A 24629-nucleotide genomic window follows, 5' to 3' on the forward strand; every position below is an offset into this window, starting at 1 on the left:
GATGCTAAAATTCCGCTTTCCCATCACAGGAATTATAAACTAAAATATATTCATTTTAAATTGTAATAATATTTCACAATATTATGTTTTTCCTGTATTTTTGATTAAATATAACTATTATGACTATTTTTGAGTATAAAGACTATCAAAAACGTTGACAATTTTTACCAATCCCAACCCCAAACTTGTGAATGGTACTGTAAATATACAAATGCAAAATGGCTTGCAGTGCATTTGTATTCGTAAATGACACACATCTGAAACTTACTGCTGAAACTTTTAATCGTGTCATGTATTTCCAACTGTAAATCTATTCATCTTAAATATAGAACATCATATTAACTGGACATCTGGAGGACTGGGTATTTAGAGAAGTGAGGAAAAAAATAAGAAAAATAGGAACATAGATGGGGAGAGAGCTCAGAAACAAGAAGGCTGTTATGTTTTTCAAGACCATAGCTACCATAGTGGATGCGCATAAAACAATAATCACCCTCCAGTGGAAATGAGGACACTTCCCCCAGACATAAGTAGACAGAGTGCAGTTGCATCATACTTATTATATAACTTTCTATATAACACTGTCTTTGAGATCGATATGTTTTATAAACTGAATGAGATGGTAAGGAATCTGATCTATGGCAGTAAACTGAAAGACATTAATAAGCAAACACTGACATAAAGAGAGGATGGAGCAACAACTTGTGTCTGGGAGGCATGTTGGGCTGGGCCTGGTAAGAGGGAGGGAATGAAGTAGTGAGGGAGGGATGAAAGGAGGCTGTGGGAGGAAAAAGGGAAAGAGAGAAACAGATGCAAGTAACTCAGGCCGGCAAACTACATGCACGCAGGAAGCCGGAGAAGATACAGGCTCGTTCTATAGATGATTGCAGAATACAGAGGGTGGTCATCTCAAAACCAAAGGAAAGGTAGGAAATTAGCCTCAATAATTTGGAGTCAGACATTGAGGTGAAAATAATAATAAATACGATCTATTTTATTTTCATACTGAATAAGCAAGTATATTTTGATGATTTATGTATAGAAAAAGGCTTATTACTTGTGTAAAGTACACAAATAGATAGCGGTCTGTTTGTGTCTTTTGGAGATACATGGAAGTGAGCGAGTGTGTATGTACGAGCAGCATTAAATGAATGAATGTCCTTGTATGCAAATCTCACAGCTCTCTACACCCCAAGGCCTCTCTCTGGTTGATTCGGTTATGGTTAAACAGGCAAGACAACACGCACACAAACCACTGAATGCTTTAGTACAGCTGTAAACATTCAACATGGTTGGAGAGCTGAAAATTAGACATGTGGATGTAAGAAAATGTAATATGATGGAGGCAGACCTCAGATAGATGCAATTTCATGCCTCACCGCTAACAGGATGCGACTAGCCAAACTTTTTTTGGCGTGCTAGTATAATTCCCAGTCAGTCAACATATAAATGTTACAAATAAACTAAAGACTATAAAGGTTATGCATGTGCTCATACACAACACACAAATATTCACAATGCAGTCTTTAGTCATGAGTGATGTCAGTCTCAAAAAAGATTCAGATCAGACACTGGTGATTTAACACTTCTTCTTCTCCTTCTGGCCATTATCTGTTTGAATCACAGCTCATTTTAGTTTAAATGGCACAGTCTCAGTCATTAGAGCCTAAATTGTTGCTTACACATTCCTTTAGGCTAAACTACAAACGGTGGTTTGAGCTCTTAGTGAAATTTTACAAGCATCCACCAACCGCTTCCTGTTTGAGTGGCGGAGTCTTCTAAAGAGTTTCATACTGGAAAATGGAGCAAAGTCAGCCCTATCCGGTCCAATATTCATATTACTCTTATCTGTATTTCACTTATCATATCATGGTGTCATTGGACATATGATGTTATATATTTATTGACATGATCTGTGTATGAGTTTCCAAAAAGGCCTAAGTGATGTTTGGCTGGTTAATGGTTGGGTTTTGGATGTTGGTTTGTGTTTAGTCTTGTTTACTTTGTGTCATTTGGTTCATTCAATCCTGCTGGTCTATTGCGAAAACACAGATTTAGGTTTTCCACTGGTATCATGACAAAAATAAACATGGTTTTAACTTAATAATATATTTTTCCTTAAAAAATAAAATAAAAAGATTATTCTTGCAAAAGCTACAGCAATCTTTTGATTGAAAAGATTTCATGTTTAATGTTGTTTTAAACATAAAGGTTCTTCATTGGTTCTTTGCAGTTTGCAACAACTTATAAAGGGCCTTGTTAATATGTAAAGAGAGTATTCCCAGTTCACATGTTCATATAACATTAATCCTAATGAATGTAAACAGATTTGGTTGGGTCAGGTGGCGCTCTTGTTAGAACCTTTATTTTTTTAAAGTGTAGACTTGTCTTTAACCACTTCTTCTGTCCACCTCACAGCTTGCATAATAATGAATATTAAAAGACCAAAAAAAAAAAAAAAAAACCGGTGTCACTTCTAAGCTTGTTGTCTTTGCATGTGCTTTGCAGATGTCATGGCGGCCGACCTACCGGAGCTCCAAGTTTCGAAACGTCTATGGCAAAGTGGCGAACCGAGAGCACTGCTTCGAGGGCATCCCGATCACAAAGAACGTCCATGACAACCATTTCTGCGCGGTCAACGCCAAGTTCCTCGCCATAGTAACGGAGAGCGCGGGAGGAGGATCTTTCGTTGTGATCCCGGTCACTCAGGTAACCACCACAGTCACGCGAGCACAGCACTGGTGTTTTCTCTAGACAGTTTGTCTTAACGGCTCTGGGTTGCACTAAATTAATGACCGACACAATGTAGGGCGTCGGAGACTAGAACAATCAGCAGCATGAGTGATGCTAACCTTTTTAAGAGGCTTATTTTGGTCACATAGGTGTCGGCAGGTTTCAAATGGAGCAATGGGTTCGTGACTTAGTGTTTATATAAGGGTATATCAAAATGATCTCTTTCAACAGGGTTATATTCCTTCCAAAGAGTACATTAATATGCACAATGTTTTGTTATTGCCCTATTGCCAGTAAGGTCATTGATCTAGTTTAATCATTTGGAAGACCACAAATGTTTGTTTTTGCATCTTTTAAGAGCAAGTTGCTATCACCCTCTGTGCTTGAACCATGACTCCATAGACTATTCCATAGAGAAAGACTCCATAGTCTTTCCTTGTTGCTGAGAGGTTAATTAAAATTTTGTGTTTTCCCGTATTGATTATTGTAATGCCTTGTTAGCTGGAGTGTCAAAAGCTACCTTAAACAAATTGCAGGTAACGTTAGTGCAAAACTCGGCTGCTAGAACTACTAGACTAATCTCTCCTTACTAGAACTAAGGATAAGAGATCACATTACTCCCATTTTGGAGTCTCTGCATTGGCTCCCTGTTAGGTTTAGGGTAGATTTAAAAATTCTGATGCTTACTTACAAGGCTTTACATGGGTTGGCACCTCAATACTTGACCGAACTTTTAATTCCATATACTCCAACGCGTGACCTTCGTTCATCTGAAACTGGTCTTTTAACTGTTCCTTTAACTCGCTTACAATTAATGGGAGATAGATAGGGCTTTTTCTTCAATAGCTCCAAAACTATGGAATTCTTTATCAATCGAGATAAGGCAAGAAAAATCTCTTAGCATTTTTAAATCTTACTTTAAAACTCTTTTCTTTTTTTTTAGGGTAGCTTTTAATTGAATATTTGTATAATTTTTTTATTGTGCATTATTTTATATGGTGTATTTTTGTTGTTTTATTTGTTTGCTTTGAGATGTACAGTTAAAGTCGCTATAGAAAATAAAGGTTATTATTATTATGTTTTAGAATGCTCTAAATGAAAGCTTTCTGTTAACCTGTTTACAGGCCGACCAAAAGCCTGACTATAGTGATCAGAAAGCAGATGCTTTTCCTTTAATCTCTGGCTTTGATGCTGTAAAATGGACAAGCACTGGAAGCTGCTGATCACTGATGTTGATATAACAGTAACGTGGACTACAACGATGAGGACATCAGTGTGCTCTGGCCGGAACAGAATATCCGCTTCATAAGGAAGAAGGAGTTTCTGTAGGTTAATGAGAGAGTTCACCAAAAAAACCTTAATATTCTGCCTTCATTTACTCACCCTCATGTCATTCCGAACCTGTACGACTTTCTTTCTTCTGCAAAACAAGATTTTGAAGAATGTTAGTAACCAAACAGTTTTGGTCACCATTGACTTCCATTATATAATTAAAAATATGTTCCACAGAAGAAAGTCATACAAGTTTGGAACAACATGAGGGTGAGTGAATAATGAAAGAATTTTTAGTTATTATAAGTTATTTTCTTTGTTTTGAAAAACCAAGTAACTGAATCCCAAGGAGACAAAATGCAAGTGAATTTAAATGTGCCTCCAAATTCCACCTTCACAGCAAGTGGCCAAACTTCAAGAATAGCACAGATAGAAAAAAATGACACACACACTATTTATCATTGACATGACAATGACAATTTTTGGCACAGAGCCTTTGATGTCCCATTCTTCTCTCCAGTCATCTCCTTTCTTTATTCTGTCTATTCTTCTGTTCCTCCTCTTGAGCGCATCCGGTCATGCTACATTGCCCAGTGGGCCTGCAGACCCTCGGTCATGCTCTCAGCCAACTTGGATAAACTATCAATAGCACTTTTGTGATGAACACTCAGAGTCACCCAGTTAAAGTGTCACGTAGAAGGCCAGCTTTGTGCTCTTCATGGGCTCATTCCACAGTGTTTGTGACTCCAACTGGGCTCCCATGCAGGCCTTGAAAAAGAGTTCAGTCCCTCTGACTTCAGCATGTGCGTTTCTCTGGACACCACGTGGGGCTCTGTTTTTCCCAGCTTCTTCATCCTCCGTCTCCCTTGCATCTCTTTCTCTCTCTGCCTAGCATTGACAGCTCCCTGCAAAGTTTGCATGCATACTGTAATACTGAGAAGTTCACTGTCACAATCACTGAACTCTGGCATAGAGATAATAGAAATCACTGTGAAGCTATTTAATAAGTGATAATAGTTCAACCTCAGTTGGATGATAGGTCTAACTAATATACAGACTTTAAGATTTTTGCATTTAGCCACCTTTTATTCTTAAAGTAACCATTTTTGTATTTGTTGTAATATGTATATAGCTCATTCGATTTCTCTAATGCTTTTATTCAAACCAAGGCATTAGTCTGAATTAGTCTATTTTACAGGGACAACTGTCTGATTAAGGAGGATCAGCAATTCTCATAATACATCTGAGATATAGACACATGGGAAAAATATAATGGCAGAACATTGGCTTTTCAAATGGAATTCCTCATTTGACAAAGGAGCTTCAGTTGTGGAATGGAAACTGCATTCAGAAACCAAGATGAGATGGCCCAGGGAAAGAGAAAAAAGAGCATGAATAGAAGACTGTGGTATTCGCGATGATGTCATCATTAACTGTTTAACCATTTGGAAATGAAACCGTTCCTTTCCTTGACCTAAGCTGCCGTTGACAGAAACTTCTCTGAATGATAATGCGTGCTGTAATGGTTTGGGATGATATCAGAATTCTTAAAATAATTCAGAACTCCCATCTAAAAGGCTCAAGGCGTACACACACACACACACACACACACACACACACACACAAACAAGAGGGAGTTGGGCCATCTGGCAACACAGATAGGAAACTGCCAACCATTTCAGACTACCTTAACATGCCCAAAAGTGCTTTTAACTGGACCCACACCCATTTTAATAATGCCTCAGTTAACATACAGTAAGCTCAGAAAACTGAAATGCCCTTTGTTTAGAATTTTGTTCAGGAACCATGGAAAATGTTGGGCTTGGAAGAAGCAAAATAATTTTTAACAGTCTAGACTTTAGAAAAGAGTAGCACTGGCCAGTCATTTCAATTTTCTGAGGATGTGGCAGTGTAAATCTACAGAAAAACTCCATACTCATCTTTCTCTCACTGAATATCTACAACAGAATATTAAGTATTAGACTGCCGATCATCAGTTTGTATCAAGTAATTCATTAATTAGTCAAAAATATCCTAATATTATGCATATAGTATGTGCAGGCAGGCTATCTTACATTTATGTTAGTTAAAAATGCTGATATTGTAAGTATTTTTTGTTTATACGGTATAAACCTGCATTTAGAAAAATGTTGTCTCTGCCACTTATATTTTAGTAAAGGTCTAGCTCAGCCAGATTAGTCAGATAGTGAGTCATCACTCATGCGCTATTGCATTTAGCATATTATTTAGAAAGAAAAACGACAAACTTTAGCCCTGAAATGTGCATTCAGGAAGGTGTTTAATGTGGGATCAGGGATTTTGTACAATAATAAGTATAAGCAGAAATGAAGCAGAAATGATTTTACAGCATATACTCTATGGACTTCCATAATAATGTTATATTGACTCCATAATTAGATGTAGATACTAAATAGACACTAATGGAAGTGTGACTCAGCAAAGCCTTGTAACTTCTCTGCTAAGGATGTTAAATTTGTGCCCTATAAGACCATATTTTTGTTTGTGCTATTAGATTTATGGCAGTCTAGAGGCACATCCACTGACATCATAATTAGTGTAATCACATGGCTGTTCCTCACGCATCATTGTGCTGCTCACAATAGAGGGTGTGGCTAAATATATTATCTCCTTTTGTCTCTGACTCTAAGATCTCAGACAGCGACTATTCTGATCTGCAGCCAAAACATCCATCTCAACAACCACTCACTGCCAACACACTCCTACACACACACAAAAGAATGACAATAAACAGGAAGTGAAAAACAATGAATAATTAGAGAGCGGAAACTGAGAAGCAAAGAAAAATAGGTGTAAAATGCAAAAGCATCTCTTTCAAAACTTTGTCCTGTGCATATATGAAAGAAAATCATGCATAATCATGTTTGTGTATTAGATGTCATGATGTTTAAATGCAATCATTTAATTGCATTTATCATTATGCATGCATTTAATGCAATTAAGAGATCATTAAAGATGTCATATACATTCATTCACTACACTGATAATGTTAGTTCTAGTTAAGTCATACTTTATTCATTTCTGTGCTGCTGTGCTGTTAATAACGCCCTGTTTGAGTCATTTTTCATCTTAGTTCTAAAAATGTATGTTTTGGAATACAATATGATTTTATAGTACATCTTTTATCACAAATTTCTCACATTGTTATCATGATGTGAGAGGCAATGATGAGCTGTTCGAATAAGCGCGAGATCAGTCTTGAGAGCTATATATAGTCTTGGAAAACACCTTGACAAATCAGAAATCCTCACATGCTGGCAAACATCTGAACAACAAACTATAGCCGACTGCTTTGGCCACAACAGTTAAAGGCTTTAGCATTTTATAATCGGCCATTTTCAGTGTTCTTTTGAGTTTTGATCTCCTGTGGGAAATCAAGACATTTCCTCGCCCAAGAAAATTATATTTAAAATATAAATAGCAATCGCTCGGGCAATCGCTGTGCTAATTTAATGCCATAATCTAACACAGATTTCCATCATGCTAATCTAGTAGAATAGCACAGAGAGTACAGACATGAACGTGTGACAGCCAGTCTGCTATGAGTTCATTGCTTACATATCCAACCAAGAAGCCACATGCTGTTCTGTTCTTGACCGAAAATTCACATTCAAGCTAACAAAATTTCTTCAACAATGAAATGACTTCTCTGATTTCACAGCACTAACAGTACTATATCACTGCATTGCACTGAAGCCCGGACAGATGAAGACTCTTTCATAAGCAGCCCACTCAGGGTGCACTCATGCATGACCTGAACTACAAATCCCAAAGGACCTCAGAAAGAGGTCAATGGACTAAAGTGGCATCAAACATTCATGACATCATGACTACCATTCTGTCTACTGCTGACTGTCTGACTATAGTTATGTAGCTCCACACAGTGGACGTTTGTGTGTATTACAATGGAGCTGTTTGAATGTTTTCAACTATCCATGTCTTGCTATGTGTGTCCTTACATTCTTTTATTTGTGTAAACAAAACCATCAGATCAGTAACCTATACTTTCCTCCCGCAGTTTGGCCGTATCGACCCTCACTATCCAAAGGTCTGTGGTCACCAAGGTAAAGTGCTGGACATCAAATGGAATCCTTTCCATGACAACATAATTGCGTCTTGTTCAGAGGACTCTTCTGTAAGTAAAATCCTCATGATGGTCAAATTAGTCAGCATCATTTAAAAAACTTGTTTCAGTTGTTTCAGTTTATTTTTGTTGTCATTAATGGAAAACCATTTACTTTTCATGATGTGGATGGTGAAAGAGTTTTACATTAACCTGAAATATTACTGAAATATTAATATAACAGGACCAAATATATCACTTAAATAGAAGTTTTATTTATTGAACCTTAAGTCACATCAAGTATAGGGATATATTAGGAAAGGGATAAATATTTAAATGTCATTTCAATATGATTTTGATTTACATGAATTATTTTAAGTGACCCTGCAAAATGAAAATTAATTAATTAAAAAAAGAGAAATAATAATAGATATGAAATGAATATCTGTGAATATAATAATAGATATGAAAAAAAAAAAATTAAACACAAAAATATGCCAATAATGCCTTGCCGAAATTCATAACAGGGACAGAATAAGTAAACACATTAGTGTTGTTGTTGTTATTATTATTATTATTAGATAGCTCTGATTGGATTATGATAGGCAAATCCAGTTATTTTAATGCTTTCGTGTTTGTTCTACATTGTATTTGTCATATGAGACTGATTTAACCATTTATGAAGTTATATAATTATAACTAACCTGACATTAGAGTCTTAAACCTTCTTGATATAGTTGATTTAAAAGTGATATTTTTTTTAGTTCTGCATCTTTGTGTCTGTGAATGTGTCAGGTACGAATATGGGAGATTCCTGATGAAGGACTGAGAAGGAATTTGACAGAGCCTGTATTAGAACTGTATGGTCACAGCAGACGCGTGGGCCTCATAGAGTGGCACCCAACCACTAGTGGGATTCTCTTCAGTGCTGGCTATGACTACAAGGTAATACAATTTTTAACAACCGAATTTGACAGTCTCAAAATCAGTAATATGAGCTATAAAGTTAAAACATGGCCAGTGTGGACAGTTGGTGCTTAAGATTGTATGTGAAAACTTATTTTGATTGTCCACAGTATGAACATGAGAGTGCCATACTGCCACTCACAGAAATAAAACGGTCAAAAGACTGTATCTGAGGTATGACTAATGTGTTCTTGGTATTTTTGTCTCTCTGTAGATCCTGATTTGGAATCTGGAGATTGGGGAGCCGGTGAAAATGATTGACTGCCACACAGACGTGGTCCTCTGTATGTCATTTAACACAGAGGGGAGTCTGCTGGCCACCAGCTGCAAGGACAAGAAGCTCCGCGTCATTGAGCCCCGCTCTGGCAAAGTGCTACAGGTGCGGATTACGTGTGTTTAGTCTTTCAGTATATGCAGCACTCAAACACTCACAGTCCCAAGTAAACAGACAGACTCATGGCAAATTTCAATCACATTCCTTCTAATATCTGATATTGACTTCATTCTGCACTCTTCATATTCGTCAAGTATGCATTAAGTTGATTATAGTAAAGACACTTATAATGTTACAAAAGATTTCTGTTTCAAATCGGCATATTAGAATAATTTCTGATGGATCATGTGACTAAAGACAGGAGTAATGGCTGCTGAAAATTCAGCTTTGCCATTGCAGGAGTAAATTACATTTTAAAATATATTAAAATAGAAAAAAGTTATTTTAAATTGTAATCTTATTTCACAGTATTACTTTTTTACTGTATAAATGTAGCCTTGTTGAGCATAAGAGACTTCTGTTAGAAACATTAAAACATCTTACCAACCCTAAAATATTTGAACAGTATTTTTTTATTTATATAACCATACACACAAACTCATTTTATTATATGTTCTAAAATATTTTGTACACATCGAGAGGGAAAATATCCATCATCACCATGAATTTTTGGAATAACCATCATATTTCATGCACCCTTATTTTGTAAATGCACTATTGAGAAAATTGTTTGCAGAACTGAAATTTTCACGTGTTTTTGTTTTATATTGTCAAGCAGGAGGCAAACTTTAAAAACCACAAAGTGAACCGTGTTGTGTTCCTAGGCAACATGAAACGACTCCTAACGACAGGTGTGTCTCGCTGGAACACACGCCAGATTGCTCTCTGGGACCAGGTGAGGACAACCTATGCGTGTGGGTCAGGTTTTGACCTGATCACTCCCGACGAGGGCTGTTATACCTGAAATCACGTGGGATCAGTCAAGGAGGAAAATAAACAAAAAATTTAATAAGCAGAAAATATTATTTTATTTAAAATGTAAATGCTAAAATGTGTCAGGGAGGGTCAGGGGTGGGGGCAGGTATAGTTTTCGGTGTTAGAAAATACTATTAGTTAAGTATAAAGACAAATTAAGTCAAGTCTCCACAATGGCAGAAAAACAAATGCGCGTGTGCGTGTGTGTGTGCTCATTTACAAAACTCATCCAGAAATACACATTGTCCCTGATGTCTGCATTACCCTAAAGATTAAGATCGCTGAAAGTCATTGTTTTCTTCTCAGCATCTTCCCTGTAATTATTGTGTGAGAATCACATTAATTGTTCTGTGTAAGTGTAGCTAAACAGCTACACTCAACTGCAGTGGAGAGAGAATATGGGTAAAGGAGCTGGTTGCTTTGCTCTTCGTACATTGTTAGGGTTCTTAGAAAGTACTGTATCTCAACATTAATTTGTTAAAAGAAAAAAGTTATTTGCTCTCTTATTGCACTGTCTCTCATCACAGGAGGATCTGTCCATGCCGATCATTGAAGAGGAGATTGACGGCCTGTCAGGACTGCTTTTTCCATTCTATGATGCAGACACACATATGCTCTACTTAGCAGGCAAGGTACACATTACTCCATACTGATAAGGATTCTTACATAATTGTAATGCTTGTAAATATGCATTTCGTTCAAAAGTTCGGCATCCGTAAAAAAAAATCAGGAAGGATGCATTTAATAGTAAAAAAACAAAAAACATTTATAATGTTACAAAAGATTTCCATTTCAAATAAATGCTATTCGTTTGAACTTTCTGTCCAGGAAAGAATCTTGAAAAAATCTTGATAAGATTTTTTTCTTGAGCACCAAATCAGCACATTGATGTCTGAAGGATCATGTGACACTGAAGACTGGATTAATGACTGCTGAAAATTCAGCTTTGCCATCACATGAAAAAATTACATTTTAAAATTGAAAAGTTTTTTTTTAAATTGTAATAATAATGTTAATAATAATAATATAGCTGTTTATTTAATTATCGGGGCCAAGCAGAATAAGACGACAAGACATGGCTGAAAGTGTCAGACCAACTGCAACAATGAGCAATTAAAGACATTTAAAGAGGATTTTAGACAAAATGGCTGATAAATCATATAAACAGTAATAAAAAAATATGATTGAATTGATTATCATTTTCGACCAATAGGTGGCGCAGTTACAAAACTGATGTGATGTGGTCAGAGTGAAGTGACAATGACACATACAAAGTTTGGTGTCAATATGTCAAGGCATTGCAGAGATAAAGCCTGAATAGTCCTTTTGGCATCATGCCTCAACGTTGCTGCTGCGGTATACGAAAACGGTTTCGTCTATCGACACGAAATCCATAACTTTTAGTCGGCACAGTCTGGAGATGATACGATTCGATTTTGGTGAAAATCGGACAAACGGTCTAGGAGGAGTTCGAAAACTTCTCACGCTCCTTCAGGGCATCGTGCTGATGACCCATACCAGGTTTCGTAACAATCCGTTCATGCGTTCTTGAAATACAGCATTTTAGCACATAATTCAAAATGGCCGACAGCCAAAATGGCCGATATGGTAAAATTGGATATCAGTCGACTCGGCTTGTTGCCCTGAATCTAACGAGACCACTTTTATGATTTTTGGACAAACTGTTCAAAAGTTATAAGCAAAAATAGCCAATTTTCATATCTCCGGACCAGTAGGTGGAGCTGCACCAAAACGCAGCATGTAGCCTCAGGTCATACTTGTGATGACATGCACCAAGTTTGGTCTGAATCCGATAAAGCGTTGCGGAGATACAGCCTTACGTCTGATTTCGCAAGCGCTACGTAAAATTTGTTCGTGGGTTTATCGAAAACGGTTTGGCGAATCAACTTAAATTCCATAACTTTTTGTCGGCATGGTCTGGAGATGATCTGGTTAAATTTTCGTGAAAATCTGAGTAACAGCCTAGTAGTTCGAAAAAGTAGGTTTTTCGGAAAATTCTAAATGGCGGAAAAATGTCCATGACGGAAAATGACGTCATGGTGCAATCGAATCGTCTTGAGCCAAGGAATCAGAGGAAGAATTTTGTTTCTAGCCCATGTGGTTCAAAAGTTATTAGGATAAACATGAGTGCAACTTTGGACAGTTGGTGGCGCTAGAGGGATTGAGTTGGAGACTCCAAATTTGCTATGGTGACAGTTCAGACTGTCCTCTATCAGTGTGCCAAATTTCATAACTTTCCCGCAAGCGGTTCTTTGGGCTGCCATAGACTCCCAGTCGGAAAAATGAAGAATAATAATAATAGGAACGGGAACAGATACAATAGGTGCCTCCGCACCTTCGGTGCTTGGCCCCTAAATACGTTTATTTTATAGTGCCTTTCAGAAAACTCAAACTTTCAGTTACTGTTTTTACTGTATTTTTTAGAGCATAAGAGACAAAACATAAAAAAAACTTACCGACCCCAAACTGTTGAACGGTTATGTATGTTAGATATAAAAATCGATATAAAAATGTTCAGCCAAATACTGAAAAGCCACATTGATACTGCCATCACAAATGATCACCTTAGAAAAAAACAGTGATTGTCTTTGAACTGACTAAGATGGTGTAATTGTAGGGTGATGGGAACATCCGGTACTATGAGATCACCCTGGAGAAGCCCTACCTGCAGTATCTCATGGAGTTCAGGTCCCCTGCACCACAGAAAGGCCTCGGTAAAACTCAAATTCTCACCATTCAATGATCACACTATACCAGCAACCTCTGTAAAATGGAGTAAAAAACTTTCAAAATTAACCCTTGAATGCAATAAATAAACGAACAAACAATAATAAAACCCCAAACCACTTTTCAAGGAGGTCAAAATGACCCATATTGGATTCAGTTTTTTTCCATAGAAAGGTTTTATCTCAGTTTTCAATGTAATCATTTAAGATTTTGTTTATAAATAAATGTTTTTATTATAATTTATTCACTTCAAAATATATTTAAAAAAAAGATGTATATGATATAGCTTTTATGAGCAATGTAAGGAATATCAAGGAATGAAATTATTTTTATTGACAAAAATAATCAGAATCACAAAATCCAAAACTATCTTTATGCAGTCTAGGGTTAAAACTGTAACTTTGTAAGTATACCTTTAAGTGGATAGCACTTTTATTTAATTAGTGGTTTCTCCTCTAATAAACCAGATATGTATTGTGTTATGATCTCTTCCATATCAAGACAAAACCAACAATAAGCATGCCAGTGACTGGTGTCTAATGTTCAACTTCTCATGTGTGTTCTGATAGGAGTGATGCCGAAGCATGGACTAGACGTAGGAGCGTGTGAAGTCTTCAGGTTTTATAAGTTGGTGACTCTGAAGGGCCTGATTGAGCCAATCTCTATGATCGTACCTAGAAGGGTGAGCATAAGCACCATGAAGATATTAGTTCCCAGACCACGGTTCCCAATTAAATGAATCATTGAGGGTTCCACTGAAGGACGAGAGAAATTTGTGCTAGACAGTAGACACATCCCTTGTATGAGGTCTCAGGTAATAGTTGTGTAAACTGCCTTATTTTTTAAAGCAAGCCATTTGACAGGATGGAGGAATCCATCACCTCTCTGTTGCTGGTGTAACTGCCACATCAGTGAGATGAGAGTAGTGAGCCGTGTAATAACCTCAATGTGAGACACAGCATGTGTGTTTTTGTGCTCTGGACAGAATGGGCAGTGGCGGGTTGGTCCATTATTGTTTAGGCTTCACAAACAGTGGGAAGGACAGCATCCACTCAACCCCACAATTTTAAAGTCTACACACACCCAAATAAATCCAGTGCCAGCTTCTTTCAGTGCAAATGGTCCTGAAATCTATCATTCATGATATTGGAGAAATCGGTTGTTGCACTGCCAGCAGTTTAACCCAGGGGGCGACAAGGGGGGGGTTATACAATCAATTTAACAGTATGCAAATATAAATATATATATATATATATATATATATAGTTCTCCTGCATTCTTTGTAACATACATATGTTCAAGATTAGTTATATATACTTGGTAGTTTTATGGAACTATTCAATATAGCTGCTTTGAAGTTATATTTCTTATGTAAAGTGTTATACAAATGAATTTGAAATAAAAATGGATCTCTACTGTTGGGTACAAATAGTATTGGGTAATATTTTATTGTTAATGAAATTTGTTCATATTACATTTTTTTTTTTTAAATGAATATATAGCTAATATTAATTGGAAAAAAAATTGGAATCAACACATTTGCTATTTTATGACATAATATTTAGTCTGTATACCTTAGCTAAGGGGATTATCATATTTCAGAGTCCCAGGCATTAAAAGTTTTGAAAACCCCTGTTTTTACTCACACACAACGCATTTGCTAATTGTTTTATTTGTAGCAGAAACCTTAAAAAACAGCAAACCCACATAAACCTGTAAGAACCTGGGAATAATTTTACTCAGATACTGAGTTTCCTTTTCCTTTCCTTTTCATTCACACGTCCTGAAGCAACCTTAAAGGTGCCATAGGTGATTCTCTGCAGAAACATTTTTTGAAAGTCTCCTCATATCCTGTTAGCAATCACTCTGTTAAAGGATCTAAATGTATTTTTATATATGTAGACTGTGGAAGTGGTAGGACCATAAAATATTTGTTCAATCGTTGCGTTCGGTCCAAACGGTCCTATAGAATGTGTTCCCTGTCGGCCAATGTGTGTTTGCATACCACTGCGCAGGCTGTTCGTCCTCAGCGCGTTCACGTACGCTGTGCAGACAGAGCGAGAATGGCAGGCAAGCAGCAACAACCTAACTTTCCCTCTGAATCGACAACAAGTGGCCCTGGCAAAGGATCTACGATCTTTATATCTTCATCTGAGCCAAGCAGACTCTCATCGTGGAAACCGTCATGCAAGAAATATTATTACACACTGACAAGTTTTTCTAGCTAAACAAACTGAAAACTTGCTGCATCTAATTCTGTTTTTAAGAATTTGTTTACGTTTGGTATTGTAGTACTGTTACTCACTGTCTGTACTGTAAACTGTTCTCACCGGTGAATGGCACATGATGTATTGCAGTAACATTGTCTCCGGTCTTCTTGGCTGCAGGGAGGGTGGGACGTACGCTTTTAGAGCATTTTCCCAGATGTCCTACAGCACCTTTAAGTGCTCTGCACAATGAACACAGTGGCAATAGTGTGCTTTCTGTGACACTCTGGAGTCCAAGTAGTTGTTTAGACTGAACATTTACCTATCCAGAGCTTTGTTATTATCACCTAATGCTAATAGTGTAAAAACAGTACATGAACACCCTGTTTCTTTTCAGTCTGAAACCTATCAGGAGGACATATATCCCATGACTCCCGGGACAGAACCTGCCCTGTCTGCTGATGAGTGGCTCAGTGGAATCAACCGAGGTAAAGACCTGCAGTTATCTTCAGAATAAAAATATTTGAAGACAAAGGTTGAAATTAAGCTAATCCTTGCATGCATGTACACGTCTAGGTCCGGTGCTCATGTCCTTAAAAGAGGGCTACAACAGACCCAACAAGCTGGTGTTCAAGGCACCAGTGAAGGAGAAGAAGGGTGGAGTGGTCAATGGGATTGACCTGCTAGAAAACGTGCCTCCCCGTACAGAGAATGAGGTGTTACCATGATTCTGTTAAGATTTAATATGGTTGTTGAAAGGACAATTTAGCACATGTCTGTGTGTAACCCTTTGATTTGTGCTCTGCAGCTCTTGCGGATGTTCTTCAGGCAGCAGGAGGAGTTGCGCCGACTGAAGGACGAACTTGCGCAGAAGGACATTAAGATCAGACAGCTTGAGCTGGAGCTCAATAACTTAAGGAACAGCCCAAACATCAACAACAATAACAACAGCAGCAGCAGCAGCAATGGTAGCAGCATTTGACGTGGGATCTGTGCTGTTTCTGTTGATCTCCTAAAGTGACACACTAGCTATAAGCCCCCAGCTGAAACACATGGGCTTCCTTTTTCCTAACACTCAAATATCCTTCCTTCAAGACCACTGGAGACCAAGCGCTTGTCTTCATAAAGCAGTGTTTCACTCTGACCCTCAGTGTTGACCCCACAGCTGCAGTGTGCTAAGTTGACTTTATTGGACTGATGATTCACTTAGGCTACCCTGTGAAAAGTCTCCCATCTTCAGTCACACTGCCAGTCTACCTGCAGTGGATTGATTCTCCCTATATGGATTGATTTTGGTACAAGATATTCATTGCATTATCATCTCATAATTGTAGACTTTAAATATTAGAATTATTTATTTCATTTCTTTTTTCCTTTGTGCTATTGGCCCTCGTTTTAAACCGCTTAATAAACTCCATATAGAGATAAACAAGTGTTTTAATAAGGTCAAACAGACATGCTTCACCCATCAAGCTGTTATCTCATGTAAACACTAGTTCTATTGCATCATTAGGATATGACCCACAGTGCTGTTTTAATGTAGAAACTCAAGCACCACAGTCCAGCAATCTTTCGACAGATGACTTTTACCCTACTGACATGCTCCTGAGTCCTGAAGTTTCGAGTTTGTACTAATACAAGTTGGGATAATTTAGATCCTCCTCACATTGTGCAGTGTGAAGTATGTTCAAGTCAGTCTATATAAGTAATAGCTTATATAATTCAAATGGGTCTTTTCATTTAAATAAACTTTTGCAATATACGGATGGAAAAAAATCCACTAATTGTAAAATCCAATCATGAAATGAATTAGCCTAGATGTAGTATTAGAGACCTACACTGTAGTTTCATAGGAAGGTTCAAAGAAAGACAAAAAAAAAAAAAAATTGATTCAGAAAGATGATTGAAAGGTATTGTTTATTTTAAAGACTGTCTGGTTTACAAAGCATAATGGAGCATTGTTTTTTTCTTTACTTTTTTTTTTTTTAACATTTAAATTAAACCTATTGACTTCCATTTTCAGTTCTTACTTTTAAATTAAGTGTCTCGAGTTTCAGGTTTGTAGCTTGTAACACATAATTTATCCTTTCAGTCCTGATATAATATTCAAACATTTGACCTCTTAATTATACAGATTGCTTTTTAGATTGGATGTCAATTTTTGTAAAATGCATTGTATTCCGCTTAGATTTTTCAATGTAAGCGCTTTTAAATGTTTTATTGTAAGTGGACAAATTCCCTGTGGGCAAATATAATGCGCCACAAAACACTATAGGTGCAGTCACGCTCTTCAATGCGCACTGCTCTGTAAAGGTTAACCTATTAATTATATTATATGAACACATTTATTTTGTCCAGAACAAACTGGAAAATATCGTTTTAAAAAATTTTATGGCACACTTACTGGGGCCACCCATGATCTGATGTGTTAAATTCTTATCATTGGTAAAACGGATCACTTGATTCCTGAAAGCTCTCAAACCTCGCGCGACCAGCACGGAAAGCAAAGCTCCTCCTCTGTGAGTGTTTGTCGCTATTTAATTAAAACACTATAAACATCAAGCTTTTGTCAAATATTTTGCCTTATAAAACAAGACAAACCCCAGCAGCAGCTCCTGCTTCATTATTGCATAGTAATAGAGCGTTTTGAGTGCATTTCAAGAATTCTACCATTAGGGGGCAGTGAAGCCACAATCTTGCGCATGTGTTGTGTATGGATAGCAGCACATAGGCCTACACTACACTTGCCATGAAGCAAACACTACACAGCATCCTGCTAACGCATTAATGAGCAGTTCAAACACAGACAGTAGTCCTTAGTTAATATCCTAGCCTGCAGTTCAGACACACAATAGTCCTTAGATAATATCCTAGCATGTGGTATAAGTAAAAATATTAGCCTACCTAAATGGGCCTCAAAAAAAGTGAGGAATAGTGTGTTTATGTGGCCTGTACATTCCCAATCTCATACCTTACAATACACTGTGTATCCCTTTGGATGTTAAGGTGAAGTGGGTAATAATTTAGATGTTCACATTGCGAGGTGCCAGAATATTTATGTTGTACTAACTTGAGCCCCTTCATTTTGGTGTCAGACAAGATGCTCACTGCCTACACAAACACAATTAATGTTGAAATATTTCGTGCTGACAGTGCCTGAAGAATTATGATGCAAGACATTAGGCTAACCTTTGTCTTTGATTAAAATGAGGAACATTAATAGGTAATCACTACTCTGTATTTCACCATTCATTATGATTAGCTTACTAACTACAGCATGTTGCACTATGGGTAATTGCATTCAAAGTAAAAACCCCATCCTGAGGAAGAGAACATAAAATACAACTGTCTAGACTATATCTTAATTTACCTGACATTCTTGAACAAAAATATGACAATCTGCCCCCCAGACTGAGACACCTCTTAGTTACACTGTATGCAATGCTTTCATTTTCATGTTAACAAAGCACATGCATATACAGTTAATATTCATTTGAACAAAATTGCTGACTTTTATTCATGTAAAAATTTCAATCAGTATGATCTGACAACTGGATACAGCTGTTAAAATTGCGTATGCTTTCTATTTAAATAATTGGCATGACGCTTCTGAATATTTACACAATATCCAGTTACGCATCATCAAAAATATACAAGCTATTTTCCCTGAGCTTCACAATGCAATTTCACTTCATATATTCAATTAATCCGAAATATTCAGTGGCGAGATGATATACACTAGCCATTTCTGCACCAGACTCAAAAACAATCTATTGATCATGTAATCACAACTAATTACAATATATGGATTTTCTGTGCCAGTCAGAACAGATATTTCAAATTACCATAGAACCACTTGCATTTTCATTCATTTTATTACAGTTAATGGTTACAACTGAGATTATTTGTGAAAATGTCTGCCATTATCAAAGGGAATCAGAAAAAAAATATATTTGGTCATTATTTACAAAGAACAGAAACCTCTGAACTATCCACACAAAGGGAGAAGGGGTTTAGGACTCATTTGACAAGGGCAGACATTCGGCTCTGAACATTAAAAAATAAAATAAAAATCACATTGAGAGGTTGAACTGTGCATGTCCAAGCAGACATCATGATGTGTTCTTCATGCCTAAACAGCACGTCATGTGGTGGTGGGGATGATGATGAAAACACCAAAAAAAAAGAAGAAAAAAAAAAAGAAAAGAAAACAACAACAAACAAAAAAAAAAAAATACACAAATAAAAAAAGATGCAATAAAAAAGTGGGTTAGAAAATGTTCTTCCTTGAAATCCAGTAGTCAACTTTAAAATAGAGTCAGCCATGCACTTCTAAAAGGTTTTTGGTTGTTTTTTTTCTTTTTTAATACACAAGTCATCACCAGCATTTAGGCATCAACAGTAAAGACAGGGAAAAAATTACAAGAGCATACTGGTCTGTTTTCCAACAATAATAAATTTCCACACTGTGTTGTCAGCCATTTGAAGAGCTTTTGGAGAAAATGAAGGGAATCAAACTGAAAGTACAAACCAAACCAAAAAAAACAACAACAACATCAACAACAAAAAAGCTAAAAACAAATATTTAAACTGTGTCCTCGTTTATACTAGCCCCACCCCCTACCATTTGAATACCTCCCCAAACCATCGAAGAGTGACAATAGGACAGATATACAGGGGTTAAACGGTCAGATCACAATGGGGGAGGGGGGGATAGGGGGAGAGTCCATGTTCAGTCCTCATCTTCCTCCCCTTCCTCATCCAGTTCTCTTTTCCTCTTCTGACCCCGTTCCTCCTCTGTAAACACAACACAGGAGGACCAGAAGTTTTGTTTACTCTTATTCTCACCCTGCTTATCAGCATTCAGTTCGCAGGTGGGGACACGTTATTGTATTAACTGTGGTCTTAATCTATTCACTTACCAAAGTCTTCCTCATCATCTACCTCGCCGTCATTTAACTCCTCTTCCTCCTCTTCCTAAAAGTGAGAAAAAGGAACAAATTTATACCATGTTTGTATATTTCGATATAAAAAAAAAAGGAATCAACATTTTCTTCCAGCATTAACCTCTCCGCTGATGTCCTCTTCTTCCTCCTCTTCTCCCTCTTCCTCATCATCCTCCTCCCCCTCTTCTTCATCTTCATCCCCTGGAGCTGCATCTTCATCATACTCCTCCTCTTCTCCCTCTGCAGACAAAATTAGGTCAATGACAAATGAATTCCTTAAATGAAATTTAAAAAAATGATGCACCTTGAAGCACATTATCAGCCCAACTCTTTAGAAACATACCATCTTCATCATCCTCATCATCATCTAGGCCTTCAACGTAAGCTTCAGCATCAGAGTCTGGTGCTTCTTTATCCTCTTTGTCATAGCCGTCGAGATATGTCAGCTGAGGGAGCAGCTTGAAAACATTTTCTCTGTAGTCATTCAGGTTTGTCACCTCACAGTTGAACAAGTCTAAACTTTTGAGGCTTTCCAATTTTTTCTGTTGGGAAAAGGGCAGGAGGTCAGAACAATGACAATAATAATACATAGTTTTTACTAATATATATATATATAAAAATAAAAATAGGATACGACTCCTATGACAAGAATATAGCTTACCAGGGGTTCGATGGTGCTGAGGTCTTTAATTTTGTTGCCACTGAGGTTGAGATGGGTGAGGTTGGGACACTTCTCTGCCAGTACCTCCAGACCACCTGAGATTCTGTTATCGCTAAGCTCGAGCTGTGGAGAACATGATTCAGTGCCATATTAATAAGACTGGGGGGGAAACTAACAGCCTGAATATATATATATATATATATTTTTTTTTTATACACTTCTAAAAAAAATAGACACAAAACTGCCTATTACCTTTTTGAGTTTGTTAAGCTTAGGCAAATTGGCAACTGATGTCAAGCCTACGTTGATTGTGCTTAAAAATTCCAGTTCCTCAAACTCATCAGTGAGGCCCTCAATTTTCCCCTCATTTGACCGACAGTTGTCAAGCACAAGCTCTTTCACCTGTTAAAGGGCATATGAGATGAACAAGAGATTAAATGTTATGATTCATGAAAACAGCATTTGTAATAGCCTCTACATGAGCAACTTCAAATCAATGAGGCGGTGGACATGGTGGTTAAAGCAACTTAAATTCATTCACACAAGAGCTGTTTTTAACTTTTGCAGCATGCCAAAAGAGCACTGTATGTTTACACTTTTATTGTGCTGACCCACCAAAAAAAAAAAAAAAAAAAAAAAAAACGTAAAAATATGGAAATTACTTATTTATATAGTTTACATTGTTATCAACAAACAAATTAAAAAAAAGTGCTAATTTTAATCAGAAGATGAATACCTTAAATTAGAGCGAGGAAAATAAAGAGCGCAAATAAACACGTCGCAAATCGGGCGCCATTCAATTGTAAAGTTTACTTCAGCATGCGGTCTACGGTAACAGATAGGGGGGCATGTTTCGGTGCTTTGACAAAATCTCACATTTGACTCCCCATCCAACAAAATGGCTGACTCCGCAACAAGCGGCGTACATTGTTATCCTCTGGGTCGAGCATTTTTACTACAGTGCGTGCGTGTGTGCTCGAACAGCAAAGTAAAGACGCGTAAACGATAGCCTGGGTGTTACACAAATTCATTGCATTGTCTTGGAAGAGCAAAGACACGAGGACGGACCCAAGAATTCACGAGTAGGAGGGGCAGAGACTGAGGCGCATGATAATGCAACGGAGTCGCTCTTTAAGCGAAAGGTATTGACTTTCAGGGAATAAAGATAAAATGTCCGGCTTCACAGACGCTCGACTACCTATATTCAACGGTTCTGGTCGGTTCAAAGGAAAAAGACGGCGGCAACTATTCTCTCTGTTCGATTAAATATCGTGCGTCTTTGTTGCTGGTTAAAATGGCGGCTTGTCCTAGATCTTGCAACTAGAGCAGCGCAGCTTCAAGTTGCGTAGCGCTCACATAAGCGCCCAGTCCATGTAAATAACAAGCAGAGCCACACGGCTGGAAATCTCTTTATCCCGCCAGCTGAGACGCACAGAAGTGCTCGGAATACGGTTATGACATTTTAATTACGAGCTCTATTACAGCGTACTTGGGTATGCGTAAAGGGGCAATAACAGGGGACCTTGATAACGTTGCAATAAATTCATCAGAGAACGTAGTTACACTTGTGAGAATTGATATATAGTAAGAAAAACACGGGGGATATTTAAGAAGAAGAGAGTGTCGATTTGGTCTTTGCATTCTGGCAATGTCGTCGACATATAATGCAGTTTTAAATAGGTTTGGGCACCTTAACGCAACTAGATATGATGTGACGCGATTCCTTTCTATACTGCTATCAAACAACAAATGCGCTCGTTTTCCCATCTAGATCAAATAGGAGACTATTATCACTAACGTGCCAAAAGCCCACGAAAAGATCCCGCCTAAGTATTTACACAACTTTCTCGATTGGGAAATGTAAATGCTTTCAATTTAAAAGCTTTTAGCTGGAGAGATGCCACGAAATTTAGTTGACCGATCGCGTTTATCGCAAGCTATCTGTCAAACCGTCTGCACAGCTATTCACAAAATGCGTCCCACAACAAGTTACCGAACTGGTCAACGACCACTGTGACGGGAAAGTATGAATGTTGAATTGAAAATGGATGTGCGAAAGTGTGAGAGAAGCATGAACTGACGGCAGGCGACTTTTGCAGCACTGAGGATGCAAAGGAAAAGGGCGCGTTCAGGGGCTACAAAGTTACAAATATGGCTTCTCACGCCGCTTCCCTTGTTTATACACTGAATGCATGGAGCTCTTGCAGTTTCCGACCACAGCATCATCAAAAGATCTCCCGAAAGTTGGGAATAAAATAACCAGTAAAACTGATAAACTTATGGGCCGTGTGTAGGTATACTGAGATAACAACATCCGAGGCTCTAAGCTTGTAACAAAGTCGCCGCAAACTTTTCATTCAAGACATCAACTTGACGCGTGCACATCTAGCGTTGTCCATCCACGCAGAACTACTCTAACCAACAGTTTTAATAAAATCATATCACTCAGCAATAAATAAAGATGCTTACGTCTGACGGCGTCCGGTTCCGCAACTCCAGGTGAATTCTCTTTTTCATATCCATGTTACTGAACTCTAAATGAGTGATTTAAACCAAAGAGCGCAGTTTAGACTTGGAGTCTTTGCTGCACATTCAGCTATAGCCTCTTAACAAACTAGCTATTGCGAGTCTCACAAACATGATGCCCCAGTGGGTGGGAGTTGGGTGTGGGATTGTCGTCACCGGCGACCAATTAGAAGCGCGGAATGAAATGTGAAAACGCTCACAACTACACTGGCGACCAATCAGCGTTCGATCACAAGCTGGGTGGGGTTACAGGGACTGTTAGGTTGATCCAGCGAATCTGTTTTAGGGTGACATCTATGCGATAAAATCAACCGAACTGTCGAAGGCGCCAGAGACTAAGCAGGGTTATGGTAGTTACTTTTGTTTTGATTGGATTTATCTACACTTAGACGAGAACATATGAGTTATAGGAATACAAGGACGTTTTGAAATACACTGACGTGTTGGTTAAATAAAATGCTACGGTCGGGTAAATGAGGGCTGTGCATATATTTCATATTTAGTCAAACTGCTTCTTCTGTCTTGAAGCGTTTTCCTGGCAGGTAAGTACAGTCACTTTGGACTGATGGATGGTGGTGGACCGTCAGGAAAACACGACCCCTCCCCCTTTTGGAGGGAATGCACGGCGGCGACCACCGAGACTATCTGCGCTAAAAATCTTTATTACTTCTCGTCTAGATTAGGCAGTGAACATATCTCACTACATGTCACAATAAAGTGGATTTCCCGCATTGAAAGATTTACATTATTTGGTCCCGTTTATAGAAACGCTGATATGTAAATTGTATTAATGGTTTTAGATGAAGCATAATAATTCAACAAGAACGAAGGGACGGTTGCATAACAAAATGGACAAGCCAAACCTTTAAGACATATAATAGCGTGATATATAGATAGATAGATTTATAAAGCGAATAGAGGTGATATGACATAAATCGACGTAATTATTTTTCAGTTATTACAACTGAGCACCGCTACGGCAGAGCCCATAAGTTACCAGTAGCCACTGGTCTTATTAAAAACAAGTTTGTGTCACATGCACTTGACTGCCACATCGCACACTCCAACCACGGGCCCACGCTTTTTCCTACAGTTCAAACAAGCCAATCGTATTTCAGGGGGAGCATTCACTTCCGTTTCTCGCTTTGACTATTGTTGGTATTGATGGGGGAAAAAAACAAGGTCACCTGACTGTGCCCGGCGCCATCTTGATTCGCAA

General features: G+C 37.8%; 2 protein-coding genes across 4 annotated transcripts in view; one reads left to right on the forward strand and one right to left on the reverse strand.

The window, feature by feature from the left end:
• Positions 1-17293, forward strand: part of coro2ba (coronin, actin binding protein, 2Ba) — a 34890-nt gene extending 17597 nt beyond the window's left edge. The window contains exons 1-12 of one of the 3 annotated variants that reach the window (XM_084405129.1): positions 814-926; positions 2509-2709; positions 8063-8179; positions 8903-9052; positions 9288-9452; positions 10123-10242; positions 10850-10954; positions 12961-13057; positions 13640-13752; positions 15675-15765; positions 15854-15993; positions 16086-17138. In XM_084405129.1, the coding sequence (XP_084261255.1) occupies positions 2509-2709; positions 8063-8179; positions 8903-9052; positions 9288-9452; positions 10123-10242; positions 10850-10954; positions 12961-13057; positions 13640-13752; positions 15675-15765; positions 15854-15993; positions 16086-16259 (1473 nt within the window). In that variant the 5' untranslated portion in view covers positions 814-926 and the 3' untranslated portion in view covers positions 16260-17138. Of the gene's footprint in view, positions 1-813; positions 927-2508; positions 2710-8062; positions 8180-8902; positions 9053-9287; positions 9453-10122; positions 10243-10849; positions 10955-12960; positions 13058-13639; positions 13753-15674; positions 15766-15853; positions 15994-16085 lie in introns of those variants that run through there. The other 2 variants (XM_084405128.1, XM_084405127.1) reach the window with 2 other exon arrangements.
• A 1840-nt stretch (positions 17294-19133) lies between these two features.
• On the reverse strand, positions 19134-24499 carry anp32a (acidic (leucine-rich) nuclear phosphoprotein 32 family, member A). Its single transcript, XM_084405131.1, has 7 exons — positions 23354-24499; positions 21137-21286; positions 20885-21007; positions 20567-20765; positions 20345-20463; positions 20200-20254; positions 19134-20074 (listed from the first exon to the last, which is right to left on the reverse strand). Exons 1-7 carry the CDS (start codon positions 23405-23407, stop codon positions 20010-20012), a joined length of 765 nt encoding a protein of 254 aa, XP_084261257.1. The 5' UTR covers positions 23408-24499; the 3' UTR covers positions 19134-20009.
• Between the last annotated feature and the right edge of the window lie 130 nt (positions 24500-24629).

Source organism: Rutilus rutilus (genome assembly GCF_951802725.1).
Source record: "Rutilus rutilus genome assembly, chromosome: 3".
Lineage (NCBI taxonomy): Eukaryota > Metazoa > Chordata > Actinopteri > Cypriniformes > Leuciscidae > Rutilus > Rutilus rutilus.

Coding starts and splice junctions, on each gene's coding strand:
- anp32a (XM_084405131.1), bottom strand. CDS start 23,407: ATGGATATGAAAAAGAGAATTCACCTGGAGTTGCGGAACCGGACGCCG. Junction 20,766..20,884: donor TCAGCACCATCGAACCCCTG/GTAAGCTATATT, acceptor TTTTCCCAACAG/AAAAAATTGGAAAGCCTCAA. Junction 20,075..20,199: donor AGATGATGAGGAAGACTTTG/GTAAGTGAATAG, acceptor TTGTGTTTACAG/AGGAGGAACGGGGTCAGAAG.